Below are 18,729 nucleotides of genomic sequence, written 5' to 3'. Positions count from 1 at the left end.
GCAAACGATTTCCTTGGCATGTACCTACAACGATCAAAAATCTACATATCTCCTAAATCACAAGTTTCATCGAGTTTTTGTTAAAAAGTCAACCGAAAAATTCATTTTCATGTTTAGATTGTAAGGGTGTTATCCTTAAAAAGTTACGGATTGTTAACTAACCATTGGATATGAGCCGCCCCAGGCCATTAAAAATTCATAATGTTCGATTGTATAATTTAAAAAATACACTCAAATATGAGATCTGATTTCGGAACTTTAAAAGCCCATTACTCAGAAATGAGGGATCGTATGATCATGATGAAGTTTTTCTATCACAGAAATATTTATCAACTCCAGTGAGAAGAGTGAATAAGTAGGAAGACTCCGGAAGTGGTACCGGGAAGTGACGTCTTTGGTCCAGAAATAATTCTATCCAAGGTCATAAACATCTATTATAGCTCACTTATACTGCTTATTATATTTCTCAATATAATTTCAAAACTTTAAGGATCTGACAACACACACATCTTAGTGATAATTAATAATTTTTGAATATATTGATTCAGTAATAAGCATTCAAATTGAAGCATAACCTCAAATACCTTCACATCACGTTTATTTATTACGAGGAGAGAAAAAAACGTCTAATCGTTATTTTTGTCATATATATTTGATTTTAAATTTACTAATTAAAATATTTCTTGTCATTTTGTCTGTGAAAACTATTTTCTTTTTTTTATCGGTAATATTTAATTCTGTTTCAATGGAAATTAAGAAGAAATTTTATTGGCAAGTTCATTGACCCCTTTTAAATTCTTTACTAATGTCTAGATTTGTTTTTGACTTGCGCACTACAAACGTTAACGTCACAAGCTTTGAACAATACATTTAATTATTTAAATGAGGAAATTTCGACAGTTTTACCATTGTATAAAGAATATTCTTTATACAATGTCTGAAGGTAAACAAATTGTTTGTGATCTGTGAGTGTTGGTGTAGTTGTGGTGTAAACCAGTGTGTTAAATAAGAATATCAACAACGGTTCCAAAAATTCCAACGTGGATAGGAAGTGAATAGAGGTGACAATGTATACTTAAGTATACAGAGACTCTATTTTCGGGCAACTTTTAAACATACGAACAGTAGAAAATATTAGGTAAGCAAAACTTAATCCTAGTGTGGCAGCATTACTAGAGAAAAAGTAGTTTAAAGAATCGATGTTGGCAAATAACTACAGTAACACAGTCTCTTTAGTTTTTATTGGTTATAAATATTTTTTGTTTACTTGAACTTACAAATACCGGTATATAGAATTGCGTATTTGCGAAAACATATGAATTAATGGGCAGTTCATTTATTATTTTTTTTTTCTCAAATTTATATAATTGACATCCTTTTAGTTTAGAAAATATTAATATTTATTATGTGATGAATTAATTCTAATATATTCAATACTGCTGCGTTGAAAAAACCTTGTTGACAGAATAAATTATCTCAGACATATTTTACGCGTTTCTTGTTGCTCAAATTAATCAATCTTAGTAATTATGGAAACGTCAAATCGAAAATTGCGATCTTTCAAGTATTTGTCGAGAAGTAATCGTGTCATTTAAAAGCAGAACGTTGAATATTTTATATAAAACCAACCCACCGCTTTTCCGACCTCAAGCTTCTCCATCCTCTGTCTCCCTTATGGATATTTTGGTTCTTCTATTCTTGTTAATTTGAAAAAAGACGTTCAAATAACGGCCCTATTCCTGTGGCTATTATGTAGAAGTCCCTTTGAAATTTCCATAATCATCTTTTGGTAGCTGATTCCACAGGCTTTAACTTCTCCACCAAGGAGTCCCGATAAACTGACGTTTCTAGGCGTCTGTGTTTATAAGCCACGTCAGGATTGAATACTGTTTTGAATTAAATATATACAATCTCTCACAACTTTTTTGAAGACAACAAAAAACAAGTTCCAAAATATGCGAACGTCATAAAACTGTTTTCTATTTTTCCTTATTTACGTAGACTATAATAACTGGAAGGTCGTAAAATAAATAAACTTGTTGCTTTAATTTTATGGCCTTGGCAACATTATATCGATGAATTTAAATGGAGAGGATGTAATTTAGTTAGGTATAAGTGTATTCGCACATTTAGTACTCTTTGGAAGCACAAATCTCTTTTTATGTGAGTTTGTATACTCATAACTGTGTTTATTAATTACTGATAAAATATGGAACAAGATTTATTATGCTGCATTCAAAACAATGTGCGTAAATATTTTTTTCGAGATTAATTGCAAGTGTTTTGTTGTAGTGATTGAATAGTTAGAAAAACTAATGTGAAAATATTGCTCTAGTAAATAAAAAATAGTTTAAAATATTCTAATATTTAAAAGCATACAAATCGCATTTTCGGCGCGAGAGACTATAGCGCATTATTTATCATTAGCAAGTAGATATTAACGATATTATAATATTTAGTTCTTCTTTTTCTTCTCTATTTTGGCCTCCACCTAAACAGTATTCAGCCAGCGCTGGTTTTCGCTTTGTTTTCTGTTTTTCTGTTTCTTTTTTAATGACTTCTTGTGAGTTAGACATGTTAGAAAAAGACAATCACAACAGAATTTCACACATTTGGGATGTTGGCTCGGTTAGGAAAAATAGGACCAGGGTCTTAATAGGAAGGATTCTCAATATCTCAATCTTGTAGGTATATTTTGATAAATTTCACGATTAGATTCATAATATTGTAGTTTTCTCAGCTTAAAATATTGGATAACCTAATTGGTGTAGGTATTTTTAGTTCAATTAGCTTGTTATATATATAATAAATCGTGTTGAATCGAATTGTACCATTTTCCTTTGTTTGTAAATGATTTTTTCCAATGTTCGTTGTGTTCTGTTTTAATTTGTTCTTTGAAATGTAAGTATGTAAATGTCTTCTTTATCTATTTTAAAATTTTCGGCTGGAACATTAAGATTTCTTCCGATTTGCGTAAGTTGCCCAGCCCAGCCCAAGAATCCACCTGTGAAAATCCATGTATATTCACTGTATTTCGCTCTCTGTTTGGTATTTTATTTCTTCTTCAAAGCACGGGTCTATTCCGCTTACGTAAATATTTTGATTTGTTTCTTCAATTCGATTTTTTGCTTCAGTTCAGTTTTTTCTCTACACTTTTCCCGAAGTTTGTCAGTTAATTCTTGTAATGGATTTTGATCTTTTGTGAATATTTTCAAGTAGAATTTAGTCCCAAGAGAAATAAAACAAAAAAATATCAATAATTTCATTTATTTAATAATTTTGTCTTCATTATACCTTGACAATTCTCATAATAATTGGTTTATGAAATGACAAATAACAGGATTCGATGTAGATTGGGGCCAATTGTCATTTGATGTTGATCAATATCTTTCGATCTACAGGGTGTCCCATTAGTGTGTGAAAGAGCACTAACTGTATGTCTTTTTTCCCATAAATTGTGACGTTGCCAAGTTGGAGCGAAAAATATGAAGATTTGACGAAAATTGGTGCACTATAAAAGCTGCTTAGTAAACGTTATTAGTTAGAAGGAAGTAACTAAAATTGTTTGGTAAGTACGAAGGTAAATGATGGCTGAAATGTCTGAATAGAGTAGAAGTTTTGTTTGGGGTTCGGGGTGTTTTTTAGATAAGCATTAATTCAGGAGATTTCAAGCGAAAACTTCATTTTTTTAATTTCCATTATTATGCAACGGATCAACCGTATTGTACCTCAATATATAACGACTTTCTCGATTTAACAATTTCTTCGTAATCCCCTTGAATTGTCCGTAAGAGTCAATGTAAAATATACCTTGACAAAAATAGGTCAAAAATAGGACAAAAATAAATATTTTTTTTTAAAGAATTGTAAATATTTATACATTGTAAACACATGAATTATGCTATCGCTAATTTACCTCTATTGAGCTACGTGAATATCAAAATTAATTCTCGAAATTCCAACCCTCAACGTTACCCAAAAGTACGGATTATTATTGGAGGAATGGAGGATGCGTAGTAAGCAGGACCAGACAGATGAAAATCGTCGGCCGGGTTTTCCGATTTCAGTTGTTTCTCAGATCTCCAGCAGGCGAAACAAGGATACGAGATGGGACTGCGCCTTAATGTGCTAATTGTTGCTTCGACCCTTGTTGCTCTCTCCTGTGGGATTCCGACTTCTTTAGTTGAAGAAATCAAGTCCAGCGAGCTTAGGAATAATAAAGGTTAGTAACTTTTCACGCGAATAAGAAACAGTACGGGAACACAATAAATATATATACACAGTTGTCTTAAAAAAAAAGCGAATTCGTATTTCCATCAGATTTTCAAACACACCTGTTGATCTGCACTTAACGGATCTTGACCAAATCGAGTCTGTTTTATTATCTCCGAATTTCAAATCTTTGTCTCGGCCACATGTTTTATTTGTTGAACCGCTCCCTTGTGTAAAATTTGGAAGGATAAGGAGGATCTAGGTATGTTTGATTCGGCCCTGATATAGGAACTTTTTCCTCTGCAGGGCTGGGGTTATTGTGGTTTTGGTGGGATGTGTTGGTCCAGCTGCTTCCAGAAGGGTTTTTTTTGGTTTTTTTTTGTTTTTCCTAATCTAATTTGGGGTTGGCGGGTACAACAGCGACTGTATTATTCCGTATCGTCGGCCATTTGGTTGGAGAACCGGTTCACCAGGTTTGGTGTCCGTGGAGAGGTCGTACGGGGTTTGGGGTTTTTCCATGGTGACTGGGGCCGTTTCCTGGGGAGCTTTAGGTGTTTCCAGTCTTTTCGGACAACGGGGATAGAAGGCAGGGTGAGATCCACCGCAATTTTCGCAAATAGGGAAGTTTGACTTTCAGTATTTTTCTGGTTTGTGACCGAATGCACCGCAGGTGGGACAAATAGGTTTGGCAATGCAGGAGTCTGCAGAATTGCCGGTGGAGGAACAGCGGATGCAGTATTTGGGGACTGCGGGAATGGAGTTTGAATTCGAGGCTTCGCAATAGCGCGAAAGCCCGTGGAAGTTTATGCCCTTGGTGAGGGCGTGATGGTAGGCTGATTCGGGGTCTGTTATTATCCACAACATGGAGGTAGGTTTATTTGTTGACCTGGCAATGATCCTCCAGGATTGGAGAACGGGAAATTTGAGTGGCGAAAGGATCTCTAGGAACTCTCCGTCCTTATAGGATTGGTCAACATTTTTGCAGACAAGAGATGTGGTTTTTCTGGGTTTGGACGGGGGTCTCGCCAATGGCGTAACGGATTTTTCTTGCCGATGTTTCATGATGAAACCTGGTAGGAATTTTGAGGAGGGCGGTGCCGTTGGGGTTGGCTTTGAGAAAGCTCATTTGTCCCCTCAATAGCTCTTGCGTATTGAGCACATTGTAGAGTCTGGAGTGAAGGATTCTGGGCAGAGGAGCGGGATTGTTGTTGGGCGACTGTATGGGGTTGTTGGGGGTTCTAGGGAGCTGGGTTTGGGTTGGTTCTTGGTTTTTTTGGGGATTAGGGGAATTTTGGGTAATAGTTTTGGTATTTTGAAGTGGTTGAATGGATTGTGGTTTCTGGATAGAAATATTTCTATTTCTTTTTGGAATAGCGCCCTGATGATAACGATCCACCTGTGGAGATTTCGAAGGAGTGGATTTTCGGGAATTCTGCGAGACCCTGGACGCATAGAAACTCGCGGACGGTGCAGAAGATGAACTCCTGCTATTTTGGAGAGACTTTTGTTTGAATGCATATTGGAAAGTTGCAGAGAATTTCTGTATGGTAGTAGAGTCGGATTGAAGGAGTTCTTCGAGTATATTTGCGAACTTTTCCTCCAGAGAATTGAGTTTGGTGGGTAAAGGTGGAAACTCGTCAACGGATGTGGTGGAAACGGGTTTGTATCGGAGAGGAGAGCCTATAATCGGATGGAACATGGAATTTTGGTTCAGAATGAGAACGTTGGTTTTATACAGGGAAAATAGTCAATCGAATTAAGTTATTGCACACTCTGTATATTATCTATTGATAATATATCTTTGTACATTGAATATTTATATATTTTCATATATTTTGTAATTAATAAATAGTTTGTCAACACATCAACTTCACTGCAGTAATCTGTGATAACATATTATCAAACCATATGGTAGGACTAAATCGATTACCATTAAACATAATATAAAATTCATTTTCGTCGTAATTGACGGTGATTAGAAATTATACGTAGAATACAAATACAAATGAAATATTTGATGATATTTATTTATATCTCCCATAATTATAATTCCTTATTTATTTTTATAGCACTCGAATGAAATTTCTTTGAGTGCAGTATTTTAATGGCATCGTAAAAGCAATAAATCCCATAAGAAACTTTTAGTAGTTTATGTGTAATCTTTAGGTTCACAATTTTTTCGAATAATTCATATCAAATTGAAATGTAGTATCTAATTACTAAAAGCTCTTCAAACCATTTTTGTTTGCCAATAAAAAAACGCCAAGGTTTAATTCTCAGTTGGAAAATAAATGCAGATATGAATATTTCGTTGCTCCACAATTTATTCGGCAAACCGCAAACTTCTATCAGATATTCCTTGAGGATTGTGAATTTATAAGAATGCAATTTATGTGTATCGAGTTGCTCCACAATTTATTCGGCAAACCGCAAACTTCTATCAGATATTCCTGGAGGATTGTGAATTTATAAGAATGCAATTTATGTGTATCGAGTTGCTCCACAATTTATTCGACAAACCGCAAACTTCTATCAGATATTCCTGGAGGATTGTGAATTTATAAGAATGCAATTTATGTGTATCGAGTTGCTCCACAATTTATTCGACAAACCGCAAACTTCTATCAGATATTCCTGGAGGATTGTGAATTTATAAGAATGCAATTTATGTGTATCGAGTTGCTCCACAATTTATTCGACAAACCGCAAACTTCTATCAGAAATTCCTGGAGGATTGTGAATTTATAAGAATGCAATTTATGTGTATCGAGTTGCTCCACAATTTATTCGGCAAACCGCAAACTTCTATCAGATATTCCTGGAGGATTGTGAATTTATAAGAATGCAATTTATGTGTATCGAGTTGCTCCACAATTTATTCGACAAACCGCAAACTTCTATCAGAAATTCCTGGAGGATTGTGAATTTATAAGAATGCAATTTATGTGTATCGAGTTGCTCCACAATTTATTCGGCAAACCGCAAACTTCTATCAGATATTCCTGGAGGATTGTGAATTTATAAGAATGCAATTTATGTGTATCGAGTTGCTCCACAATTTATTCGACAAACCGCAAACTTCTATCAGATATTCCTGGAGGATTGTGAATTTATAAGAATGCAATTTATGTGTATCGAGTTGCTCCACAATTTATTCGACAAACCGCAAACTTCTATCAGATATTCCTGGAGGATTGTGAATTTATAAGAATGCAATTTATGTGTATCGAGTTGCTCCACAATTTATTCGACAAACCGCAAACTTCTATCAGATATTCCTGGAGGATTGTGAATTTATAAGAATGCAATTTATGTGTATCGAGTTGCTCCACAATTTATTCGACAAACCGCAAACTTCTATCAGATATTCCTGGAGGATTGTGAATTTATAAGAATGCAATTTATGTGTATCGAGTTGCTCCACAATTTATTCGGCAAACCGCAAACTTCTATCAGATATTCCTGGAGGATTGTGAATTTATAAGAATGCAATTTATGTGTATCGAGTTGCTCCACAATTTATTCGGCAAACCGCAAACTTCTATCAGATATTCCTTGAGGATTGTGAATTTATAAGAATGCAATTTATGTGTATCGAGTTGCTCCACAATTTATTCGGCAAACCGCAAACTTCTATCAGATATTCCTGGAGGATTGTGAATTTATAAGAATGCAATTTATATGTATCGAGTTGCTCCACAATTTATTCGGCAAACCGCAAACTTCTATCAGATATTCCTTGAGGATTGTGAATTTATAAGAATGCAATTTATGTGTATCGAGTTGCTCCACAATTTATTCGGCAAACCGCAAACTTCTATCAGATATTCCTGGAGGATTGTGAATTTATAAGAATGCAATTTATGTGTATCGAGTTGCTCCACAATTTATTCGGCAAACCGCAAACTTCTTTCAGAAATTCCTGGAGGATTCTATGATTGTCAATCCGAAGAACAAATTTCGGAGCAATCTATGTGAGGTCTTGTTAACGGAAAAGACTTTCTTCGGTAGCATTTTTATCAAGTATAAAATCAAATTTCATAGTTGCACTTTATTCACATCGATGGATACTCTTGAATTAGAAGACCAACAGACCAACCAATGTCTTAGATGTCGATACATCAGGCATTCCTTCGTGTGATAATAATTCAAGGTCCTGCATAGAAAAAGTATACAAAATGGAAATATATTATACAATAACAAAGTATGAATTTAACTAATTAAAATAGTGAATTTTTGTTATAGTTAAAAGATCTCATCCAAATGAGTTAGTCGATATCGAAAGCAATGAAGCAGATGGATCTTTATACAAACCTTCAGCAATCAAAAGAGGTAAGATTGACACTTATACTAATGTTCTATTTCAGGAAATATAAAAATTGATATTCGTTGTCTCCTAGAAATAGTACTAAGTACTCTGTAGGCATAGAGACCAAAGGTAACCTTGAACTCTAAGCAGCGGTAACCCAAACCATACCTCCAATAGCGTGATGTACATGCTGCTCATCACTCGACTTTCCTCCATTGCTCGACGACCGTATACGTCTGGGTAAAACCCAGATTCATCCCTATAGACGATTTATATCGATGTCTCTGAGTTATTGAGGTCAAGTCAAAAAATACTTCGTATTCTATGGGCTTCTGTTTCTGCAAATCAATTTATTGCTGATATTCTTGTAGATGAAGAACTATCTCTTGGTGCTCCGGAACTTTCGTGCCATATGTGAAAACATTTGGAATTAGTATTCACACTACAGTTCAAACAAACAAATCCTCTTAGTAGTTATTTCACTTGCAGGTGTAAGTCTAGAAAGTAAGCTTCCATCAGATCTTCAGTGGGACCAGGACCGAACAGACCTTCTTATTAATAAAAACTATCTGCCCAATGTAACTAGTTTATTCCGATATCCTGATGGTTCACCTGATGAAACGGAAAAGAAAATCAGAGAGTTTGAAAAAGGTTATCAATATGCGAGGAATAACGATGATCTGGACGAGGTATTAGAAAATGCTGTATTGAAATCTGGAGTTTACGGAGATTCTGGAGGTTTGAATCAATACAGGTGAGTTCAAATACAAGGCAGTTCATAAATACGAGTATGAATTCGGCAGAGACATTTCCAAAATTAGTTGTTGAATAGTATTTTCGCCAAATAATTATTATAATCTACTTTAATACCAAAAATCGGAGACATTTTTGCGTATGGACACTCAATACTTCAACTGGAAACTTGTTAGTCTCGGAGATGTTGTCAAATTGGTACAGCTCAGAGCAACTATTTATCAATAAGTGAAAAAATAAAAAATAAGTAAGAAACCGATAGTATTAGCTGGCTTCCACGACCAAAGGCAGCTTTAGAAAAGAAAGAAATTCAGGAGAATCGAGGCGTTCATTCATTCATTCGATTAACTCGTACAAAAAGAAAGTGACGAGGCTAAATTGGACCAGATCGTCAACTTGTTGAAATATATGGTCAAAAAGAAACCGAGAGAGAGAGCAAACTTCGAAATTCCACAGTCCAGTCACAGGAAAAACAGAAACAAGTCGCCTACAAGAGAGCAGCACCGAACCAGGATCAAAAGCTTTCGTCCAGACGGCCATACCTAGCAGTCTGTGCCCGGAGGATGGTCACCCACTAGGATCAAAGAAGATCAAGAGAATGTTCCTCGCCAAAAAATGATTCGGCAATGGTAGAAAGAAATTCGGCCTACCTGGCAAAAAGTCAAGATCTTTTGTCCTGAAAGAGGGCCTCCAGAATGACGATAGCTCCGAGAAGAAAAGACAACAAGTCGCGCAAAGAACTAGACTAGCCGAAGTACTGAAGATATGACTCGACAGTCTATCGGGAGGCCATTTGGGAGTGAAGAAACCCCTTCAGCGAGTCCGTGAAAGGTTTTATTGGATGAATAGTTCCTACGATTTGAAGGACTGGTGTAATGTATGTATGTATGTTCAAGAGAAAGGCATGGGAAGCACTGGATTGCTTCAGATATCGCTGGACCATTTCCAATGACAGATAATGGTGGTAAATACATCCTAGTCGTGATGAACTACTTTACAAAATGGGTGGGAATTTACTGGATCCCGAATCAAGAGGCCACAACTGTTGCGGAAGTATTGTGAGAGAATTTATCAGCCAATATTTTGTGCCCATGAAGTTCACAGCGATGATGAAGGAAAGAACTTCGAGAGCCATGTGTTCCAGGAAATTTAGGAACCAGGACGACCGCATTACATCCACAATCAGATGTAATAGTTGAAAGAATGAACAGGACCATTGGCACATATATGTCTAAAGTAGTTTCCAGCCATCAGAGACATTGGGATCAGTATCTGTCCCTATTTGCAATGGCTTCTCGATCGACTAATAATGAGTCCTGAAACACCTGTGAAAATCCTGTTTGGACGTGAAATGTGACCAAGAATTTGGCTTTCGACCTGGAGAAGAACGGATGACACATACGAATTGGCTTCGAATTCATCTTCAAGTTGCCAGTGACAGAATGAAAAAATGATACGACACGGAAGCCACAGGCGTCGATTTTAAGGAGGGGGATAACGTAAGGCTGCACAACCCTTCGAGGAGAAAGGTTTTGTTTTTGTTTTTTTTTGTTCTTAAACCAAAACGAACTCTGTAGCTATATTAGAACCTGATATATAGATCTTTGAATGTAGAAAAATTGCCAAAAACCTACAAAAATCCATAACTCCACATTGAATGTCCGCCCCTAGCTCCTCTCCAACTCAACCGATTTAAGTGTTCAAAAACTCAAAAGAAAGAAGGTATTTCAGCGAGTGTTCCTAAACCAAAACGAAGTCTCTATCTCAAATAGAACCTGAAATATTGAGTATAGAACGTGTGTATGCCAAAAACACCTACAAAAATCCATAACTCCACATTAAATGTCCGCGCCTAGCTCCTCTCCGACTCAACCGATTTAAGTGTTGAAAAACTCAAAAGAAAGAAGATGTTTCAGCAAATGTTCTTAAACCAAAACGAAGTCTCTATCTTAAATAGAACCTGAGATATTGAGGATAGAACGTGTGTATGCCAAAAACCTACAAAAATCCATAACTCCACATTAAATGTCCGCGCCTAGCTCCTCTCCGACTCAACCGATTTAAGTGTTCAAAAACTCAAAAGAAAGAAGGTATTTCAGCGAGTATTCTTAAACTAAAACGAAGTCTCTATCTAGAATAGAACCTGAGATATTGAGGATAGAACGTGTGTATGCCAAAAACCTACAAAAATCCATAACTCCACATTGAATGTCCGCGCCGAGCTCCTCTCCGACTCAACCGATTTAAGTGTCAAAAACTCAAAAGAAAGAGGATGTTTCAGCGAGTATTCTTAAACTAAAACGAAGTCTCTATCTAGAATAGAACCTGAGATATTGAGGATAGAACGTGTGTATGCCAAAAACCTACAAAAATCCATAACTCCACATTGAATGTCCGCCCCTAGCTCCTCTCCAACTCAACCGATTTAAGTGTTCAAAAACTCAAAAAAAAGAAGGTATTTCAGCGAGTATTCTTAAACTAAAACGAAGTCTCTATCTAGAATAGAACCTGAGATATTGAGGATAGAACGTGTGTATGCCAAAAACCTACAAAAATCCATTACTCCACATTAAATGTCCGCCCCTAGCTCCTCTCCAACTCAACCGATTTAAGTGTTCAAAAATTCAAAAGAAAGAAGGTATTCCAGCGAGTGTTCTTAAACTAAAACGAAGTATTTATCTTGAATAGAACCTTAGATATTGAGGATAGAACGTGTGTATGCCAAAAACCTACAAAAATCCATAACTCCACATTGAATGTCCGCCCCTAGCTCCTCTCCAACTCAACCGATTTAAGTGTTCAAAAACTCAAAAAAAAGAAGGTATTTCAGCGAGTATTCTTAAACTAAAACGAAGTCTCTATCTAGAATAGAACCTGAGATATTGAGGATAGAACGTGTGTATGCCAAAAACACCTACAAAAATCCATAACTCCACATTGAATGTCCGCGCCTAGCTCCTCTCCAACTCAACCGATTTAAGTGTTCAAAAACTCAAAAGAAAGAAGGTATTTCAGCGAGTATTCTTAAACTAAAACGAAGTATTTATCTTGAATAGAACCTGAGATATTGAGGATAGAACGTGTGTATGCCAAAAACCTACAAAAATCCATTACTCCACATTAAATGTCCGCCCCTAGCTCCTCTCCAACTCAACCGATTTAAGTGTTCAAAAATTCAAAAGAAAGAAGGTATTCCAGCGAGTGTTCTTAAACTAAAACGAAGTATTTATCTTGAATAGAACCTGAGATATTGAGGATAGAACGTGTGTATGCCAAAAACCTACAAAAATCCATTACTCCACATTGAATGTCCGCCCCTAGCTCCTCTCCAACTCAACCGATTTAAGTGTTGAAAAACTCAAAAGAAAGAAGATGTTTCAGCGAGTGTTCTTAAACCAAAACGAAGTCTCTATCTTAAATAGAACCTGAGATATTGAGGATAGAACGTGTGTATGCCAAAAACCTACAAAAATCCATAACTCCACATTGAATGTCCGCCCCTAGCTCCTCTCCAACTCAACCGATTTAAGTGTTGAAAAACTCAAAAGAAAGAAGATGTTTCAGCAAATGTTCTTAAACCAAAACGAAGTCTCTATCTTAAATAGAACCTGAGATATTGAGGATAGAACGTGTGTATGCCAAAAACCTACAAAAATCCATAACTCCACATTAAATGTCCGCGCCTAGCTCCTCTCCGACTCAACCGATTTAAGTGTTCAAAAACTCAAAAGAAAGAAGGTATTTCAGCGAGTATTCTTAAACTAAAACGAAGTCTCTATCTAGAATAGAACCTGAGATATTGAGGATAGAACGTGTGTATGCCAAAAACCTACAAAAATCCATAACTCCACATTGAATGTCCGCCCCTAGCTCCTCTCCAACTCAACCGATTTAAGTGTTGAAAAACTCAAAAGAAAGAAGGTGTTTCAGCGAGTGTTCTGAATTTTTCAAGCCTCAACAATACAGAAAGGACTTCTTTTATATATTCAGAATAATAAAGTCACTAATTTACAAAAACGCTTTGTTTCTCACGGGCTATTTACTTGTTTCAAATGGAGAATTGGTTCCGATCTTCAGTTAGTCGGTGTGTTTGTACATCTACATAAAAATCATGAACCTACTGTGTTGTACGAATTTTTTATTTCTCATTTGCTTTGAAAAAAATTGGCCGCTTTTAATTTAGATAAGCAACCTCCGACAAATACGTGGGTGTTGAAATAAAACTTTTAACGGCAACGTTTTACAAACAGCACGTGTTTCAGCCTGCCAGTATTGTTTGGTTGACTAGGTGACAACTGGAAAAACAGACCGTCTACCTCATTTTAATACTTTCACGTCTCGTTGCGCTGGATCGATATTCCGGCGTTGTAAGCCGGGTCAGGACTAAATAACGAAACATGTGCAACAAATTTGTCGTCCAACTTTGTTTTCTAATATTTTATAACGGAAGAATCCAGACTATGGAACAAAAATAAAATAATTTTTGCAGCATTTCAGCTAGAAAACTAAAGAGTGCGTGACACGGCGTCAAAACTTTGCCTAAAGTTGTTAAATGATATTGCCGACGACATACTTCAAATGTTGCTGTTCCGTTTTATGGTCAAAGATATCCAGAAGAATTTGTAGTAGCTGATGGAGGATACAAACCCGAGCAAGGATTTAATGCAGACGAAGACACTGTTTTGGAAGAGAATGCCAAACAAAACATTCGTTTCTAAAAGCGAAAAGTCTGCTCCTGGATTTAAGGCAGCAAAGGATAGAGTTACACTGTTGCTATGTGCGAATGCATCTGGAGATTGTGTCATTAAGCCTCTGATGCTTCACAGATCGTTTAATCCTCGGGCTTTAAAAAATCAAAACAAGGACAACCTGCCAGTGTTTTGGCGCGCTAATAAGAAAGCATTTAGACTTTAAAGCACTTCTACTTTTGGACAATGCACCAGGTCATCCTAGCGAACTTGAAACTATGCATCCAAATATAAAAGTGTCATTTTTACCTCCCAACACGACGGCTTTGCTTCAACCTATGGACCAAGGAATAATACAGACCGATAATATGGAATGTAATCCTGATATGAATGTTATGGAATGCTGGAAAAAATTTGACATTGCAAAATGCATCGTAAACATAAAAGAATCTTTGGAAGGGCTGAAACCACACACATTGAAGTCATGCCGGAAAAAACTGTGGCCTGCTCTGACTCAATCTGGATCACTCCGAATCAATATTCACACCAGCTGAATCAACCTGAATAATTATTACCTGGAATGTTTAATTCTTCGCTATCTGACTGGTTGAATCAAGTGCGACCTCGAACCAAACCTGATTGAACCAGATTCGACCGGTCTGAAGGCGGGAAAAGATTTCCTTTAAACGGAGCGCTCGAAGCCGAATCTTGGTCAATCAGATTCAACTTGATTCGGATTCGTTTGGTGTGTAAGGGCCCTTAGCCGTTACTTTTTAATAGTAATCTGTTTCATTTCTCTAACACATCTTTTGTGCAGGTTCCAGTCGCGGCTGAAACGAGATGTTGAACTTTCACCAGAAGAAGTCTTAACGCTACTATCTCTTTATGAAAATAGTCGTCAACATCAAATTCCTCAAAGTGATAATTATCGTTATCCTTGGACTAGATTTGAGCCAACCGTAGACACGGATCACTTACAAGAACAAGATGATGACAACTGGTTAAATACTCCCGTCGTTTATTCTCATGCTTCTTCGTTTGACAAAGATTCGGACCCTAAGTATTTATACGAGAGTAGACCGGAAGATGTGGAAGTCAAAGATAGATGGCGAGGGTTTGGAGTAGATGGAAGGAGCAAACGGTTCATGGTAAGGATATAATTATGATAATCACTTTAAAGTTGAGTCCGTCTCGAATTCAAATGAATTTTCACCAATAATCACCAAATTTTTGCTATCTAACGTATGCCCTATTCTTTTGCAAATATTATAATGTTTGGATGGATTTTGAGTGGATCTACGAATAAGTAAATTATTGAAAATGAAACTTCAATTTTTATCTTTCAAAAATTAATAACAAAAACTAATTTTTAAACATTTAGAAGCGTTTTTATGTATAAATTTATTCAAAACTAATTTTTAAACATTTAGAAAATTAAAATTGACGTTTCAGTTTATTTCAGTCTTTTTCAGTTCTAAGAATTCTCTTTTTCGTTTATTAGATTCCGTTTCAATAATTTTTGAATCTTTATTTATGTTTTTTTTTTTGATATTTCATGGTTCGTTAATGCAGTTCTATTTTTTTTATCGTATTGATGACTTCTTAGTCTATTTTCTAAATATTGAGATGTCTGTCCTATGTATCAGCCAAACTTATTATCACTGATCGTTTTTGTGACATAGGATGACACGAATTGAAGTTTAAATATCTTGAGGACCAAATTTTGTATAATGTGTCATCAAAAAAATTGATTTTATGATAAGAATTGAATTTTATTTTTCAACCTTTTTGTCTGGACTGAATGGACGTTTCTATTATTCTTTCAATTGAAATCTTCAACATTTTATGAAAAAAAAAAGGGGGGGAATCATTTTTAATCAAACTTACTCCCGTATACAAGTTAAAAATTAACTAAAAATGAGTTGGCAACAAATCGACAGGAACTAGTAAGATTAGTTTTCATGAAATTCGTCAAAAGGAAAACATTTTTCATTTCAAAACCTCAAAACTAGATTTCAGAATTGCTACAAAGATTATTTAGTTCACAAGAAAATTTGAATTATTTGGGTATCTGTGAAAATTCGCCATATTTGTTTCGGCTTTTAATCTTAATATACAAGTAAGTTTCCAATAGCTTACAAAATCATTATTTTAGAAACCAGTTTCTTCTGGTATGGATCACAGCCTTGAAAATGGATGCAAAATCATTCAAAAGCTTGGTATAATAAGGTGAAATTACAAGTTACATGAAGAAAATTCTAGAAGATTCTCTAAAATAAAACGCAAAATTTTATCAGAAATCATTATAATAGAAAAGAACCTGAGATATAGATCTTTGAATGTAGAAAAATTGCCAAAAACCTACAAAAATCCATAACTCCACATTGAATGTCCGCGCCTAGCTCCTCTCCAACTCAACCGATTTAAGTGTTCAAAAACTCAAAAGAAAGAAGGTGTTTCAGCGAGTGTTCTTGAACCAAAACGAAGTTTCCATCTCGAATAGAACCTGAGATATTGAGGATAGAACGTGTGTATGCAAAAAACCTACAAAAATCCATAACTCCACATTGAATGTCCGCGCCTAGCTCCTCTCCAACTCAACCGATTTAAGTGTTGAAAAGCTCAAAAGAAAGAAGGTGTTTTAGGGAGTATTCTTAAACCAAAACGAAGTCTCTATCTCGAATAGAACCTGAGATATTGAGGATAGAACGTGTGTATGCAAAAAACCTACAAAAATCCATAACTCCACATTGAATGTCCGCGCCTAGCTCCTCTCCAACTCAACCGATTTAAGTGTTGAAAAGCTCAAAAGAAAGAAGGTGTTTTAGGGAGTATTCTTAAACCAAAACCAAGTCTCTATCTCGAATAGAACCTGAGATATTGAGGATAGAACGTGTGTATGCAAAAAACCTACAAAAATCCATAACTCCACATTGAATGTCCGCGCCTAGCTCCTCTCCAACTCAACCGATTTAAGTGTTGAAAAGCTCAAAAGAAAGAAGGTGTTTTAGGGAGTATTCTTAAACCAAAACGAAGTCTCTATCTCGAATAGAACCTGAGATATTGAGGATAGAACGTGTGTATGCAAAAAACCTACAAAAATCCATAACTCCACATTGAATGTCCGCGCCTAGCTCCTCTCCAACTCAACCGATTTAAGTGTTGAAAAGCTCAAAAGAAAGAAGGTGTTTTAGAGAGTATTCTTAAACCAAAACGAAGTCTCTATCTCGAATAGAACCTGAGATATTGAGGATAGAACGTGTGTATGCAAAAAACCTACAAAAATCCATAACTCCACATTGAATGTCCGCGCCTAGCTCCTCTCCAACTCAACCGATTTAAGTGTTGAAAAGCTCAAAAGAAAGAAGGTGTTTTAGGGAGTATTCTTAAACCAAAACCAAGTCTCTATCTCGAATAGAACCTGAGATATTGAGGATAGAACGTGTGTATGCAAAAAACCTACAAAAATCCATAACTCCACATTGAATGTCCGCGCCTAGCTCCTCTCCAACTCAACCGATTTAAGTGTTCAAAAACTCTAAAGAAAGAGGATGTTTCAGCGAGTGTTCTTAAACCAAAACGAAGTCTCTATCTTGAATAGAACCTGAGATATTGAGGATAGAACGTGTGTATGCCAAAAACCTACAAAAATCCATAACTCCACATTGGAAAAAAAAATTAAGCAAAAATTGTTTGAAAGAAGCTTATAACAGTCAAAATATGATTTGCAGCCTCTGCAATTGTCGACAAATAAACGATAAATAAATTTTGAAAAATATATTGGTTTTTGTTTCAGATATCAAAACGAAAGAGCCTCGACCCAACAAGAGAACTAAGATATATCAATGGACCAAATAAGAATGACTTTCATACTTTATCTCAACTTTTGAGTAATCAAAGAGGATCCGATAATCCAATATATCGTCGGCTAATTTTGTAATTTGGAAGGGAATTGTATCATATCAAAAATCAGGATTTTTGGTACCTATGGAAATACATATTAATATAATAGATTGATTCTGTATTTTATTAATTATATAGTGAATTGAAATATAATTTCGAATACTGGAATGGCTTATATTATGTAATGTGGTTCTCTATTTGCTTCTTTGCCTGTTTTTTTATCACTATATCTTCATAGCTCAGACATAACCTGCATTCTTTCAACAGTCTTCAACTATTCTGTTTATTGCCATCGTTTACGCTCCATTAAATTTTTTGTACGTTACATACGTCCACAGATTATGCAGATTTACTTCCAAGTCATTTCCTTTATTCTAGATTTTACTTCAATACAAAATATTGAGAATTGGTGTATATTTCTTAACATATGAATAAATATATATTATGTTTAATGTATCAGTGTCGTCATTAATTAAAATAATAAATAATGCAAAATTCTAGTATCATTTGACTTGTCTCCAAATTGACATAAACATTTGTGAAGTGTCAGGTGAGTTCTACCGCGGACATAGAGCTAGAACTAGAGATTGATATATTGATACATTAAATTTCGAAAAAATGCTGCAACGCTGTTTTTTGTTCCGATAGATAGTACAGACATTTGGGAATTTATTGAAAATTCATTGTTTCCTTGCGCGTAACCGTTCATAAACTTTTAAAACATAAATTTTAACCATTACAAGATACCTAACCTAACCTAACTCCCCAGTTGGTAGCATGTGCTGGTTCTATTGAGCTTCAAAGATTTGTGAAGAACCCACAAGGTGGCTTGAAAACAGTTGTAATCAAGGATCTTAATCCCCT

General features: G+C 35.6%; 1 protein-coding gene across 5 annotated transcripts; it reads left to right on the top strand.

Moving 5' to 3' along the window:
- Positions 1-866: 866 nt before the first annotated feature.
- On the top strand, positions 867-18,360 carry LOC130898569 (uncharacterized). Of its 5 annotated transcripts, XM_057807958.1 has the most exons (7): positions 913-1,138; positions 3,402-3,568; positions 3,983-4,222; positions 8,458-8,544; positions 9,011-9,275; positions 14,780-15,110; positions 17,759-18,360. In XM_057807958.1, exons 3-7 carry the CDS (start codon positions 4,108-4,110, stop codon positions 17,900-17,902), a joined length of 942 nt encoding a protein of 313 aa, XP_057663941.1. In that variant the 5' UTR covers positions 913-1,138; positions 3,402-3,568; positions 3,983-4,107; the 3' UTR covers positions 17,903-18,360. The 5 variants fall into 5 exon arrangements, with proteins under 5 accessions (XP_057663942.1, XP_057663939.1, XP_057663941.1 ...); XM_057807959.1 differs by lacking the exon at positions 3,402-3,568 and having other exon boundaries at positions 867-1,138; XM_057807961.1 differs by lacking the exon at positions 913-1,138 and having other exon boundaries at positions 2,275-3,568.
- The last annotated feature ends 369 nt before the right edge of the window (positions 18,361-18,729 follow it).

The sequence above is a fragment of the Diorhabda carinulata genome, chromosome 10 (assembly GCF_026250575.1).
Source record: "Diorhabda carinulata isolate Delta chromosome 10, icDioCari1.1, whole genome shotgun sequence".
Taxonomy (NCBI): domain Eukaryota; kingdom Metazoa; phylum Arthropoda; class Insecta; order Coleoptera; family Chrysomelidae; genus Diorhabda; species Diorhabda carinulata.
The sequence above is the reverse complement of the archived record's forward strand: the minus strand, read 5'-3'. Positions and strand labels throughout refer to the sequence as shown.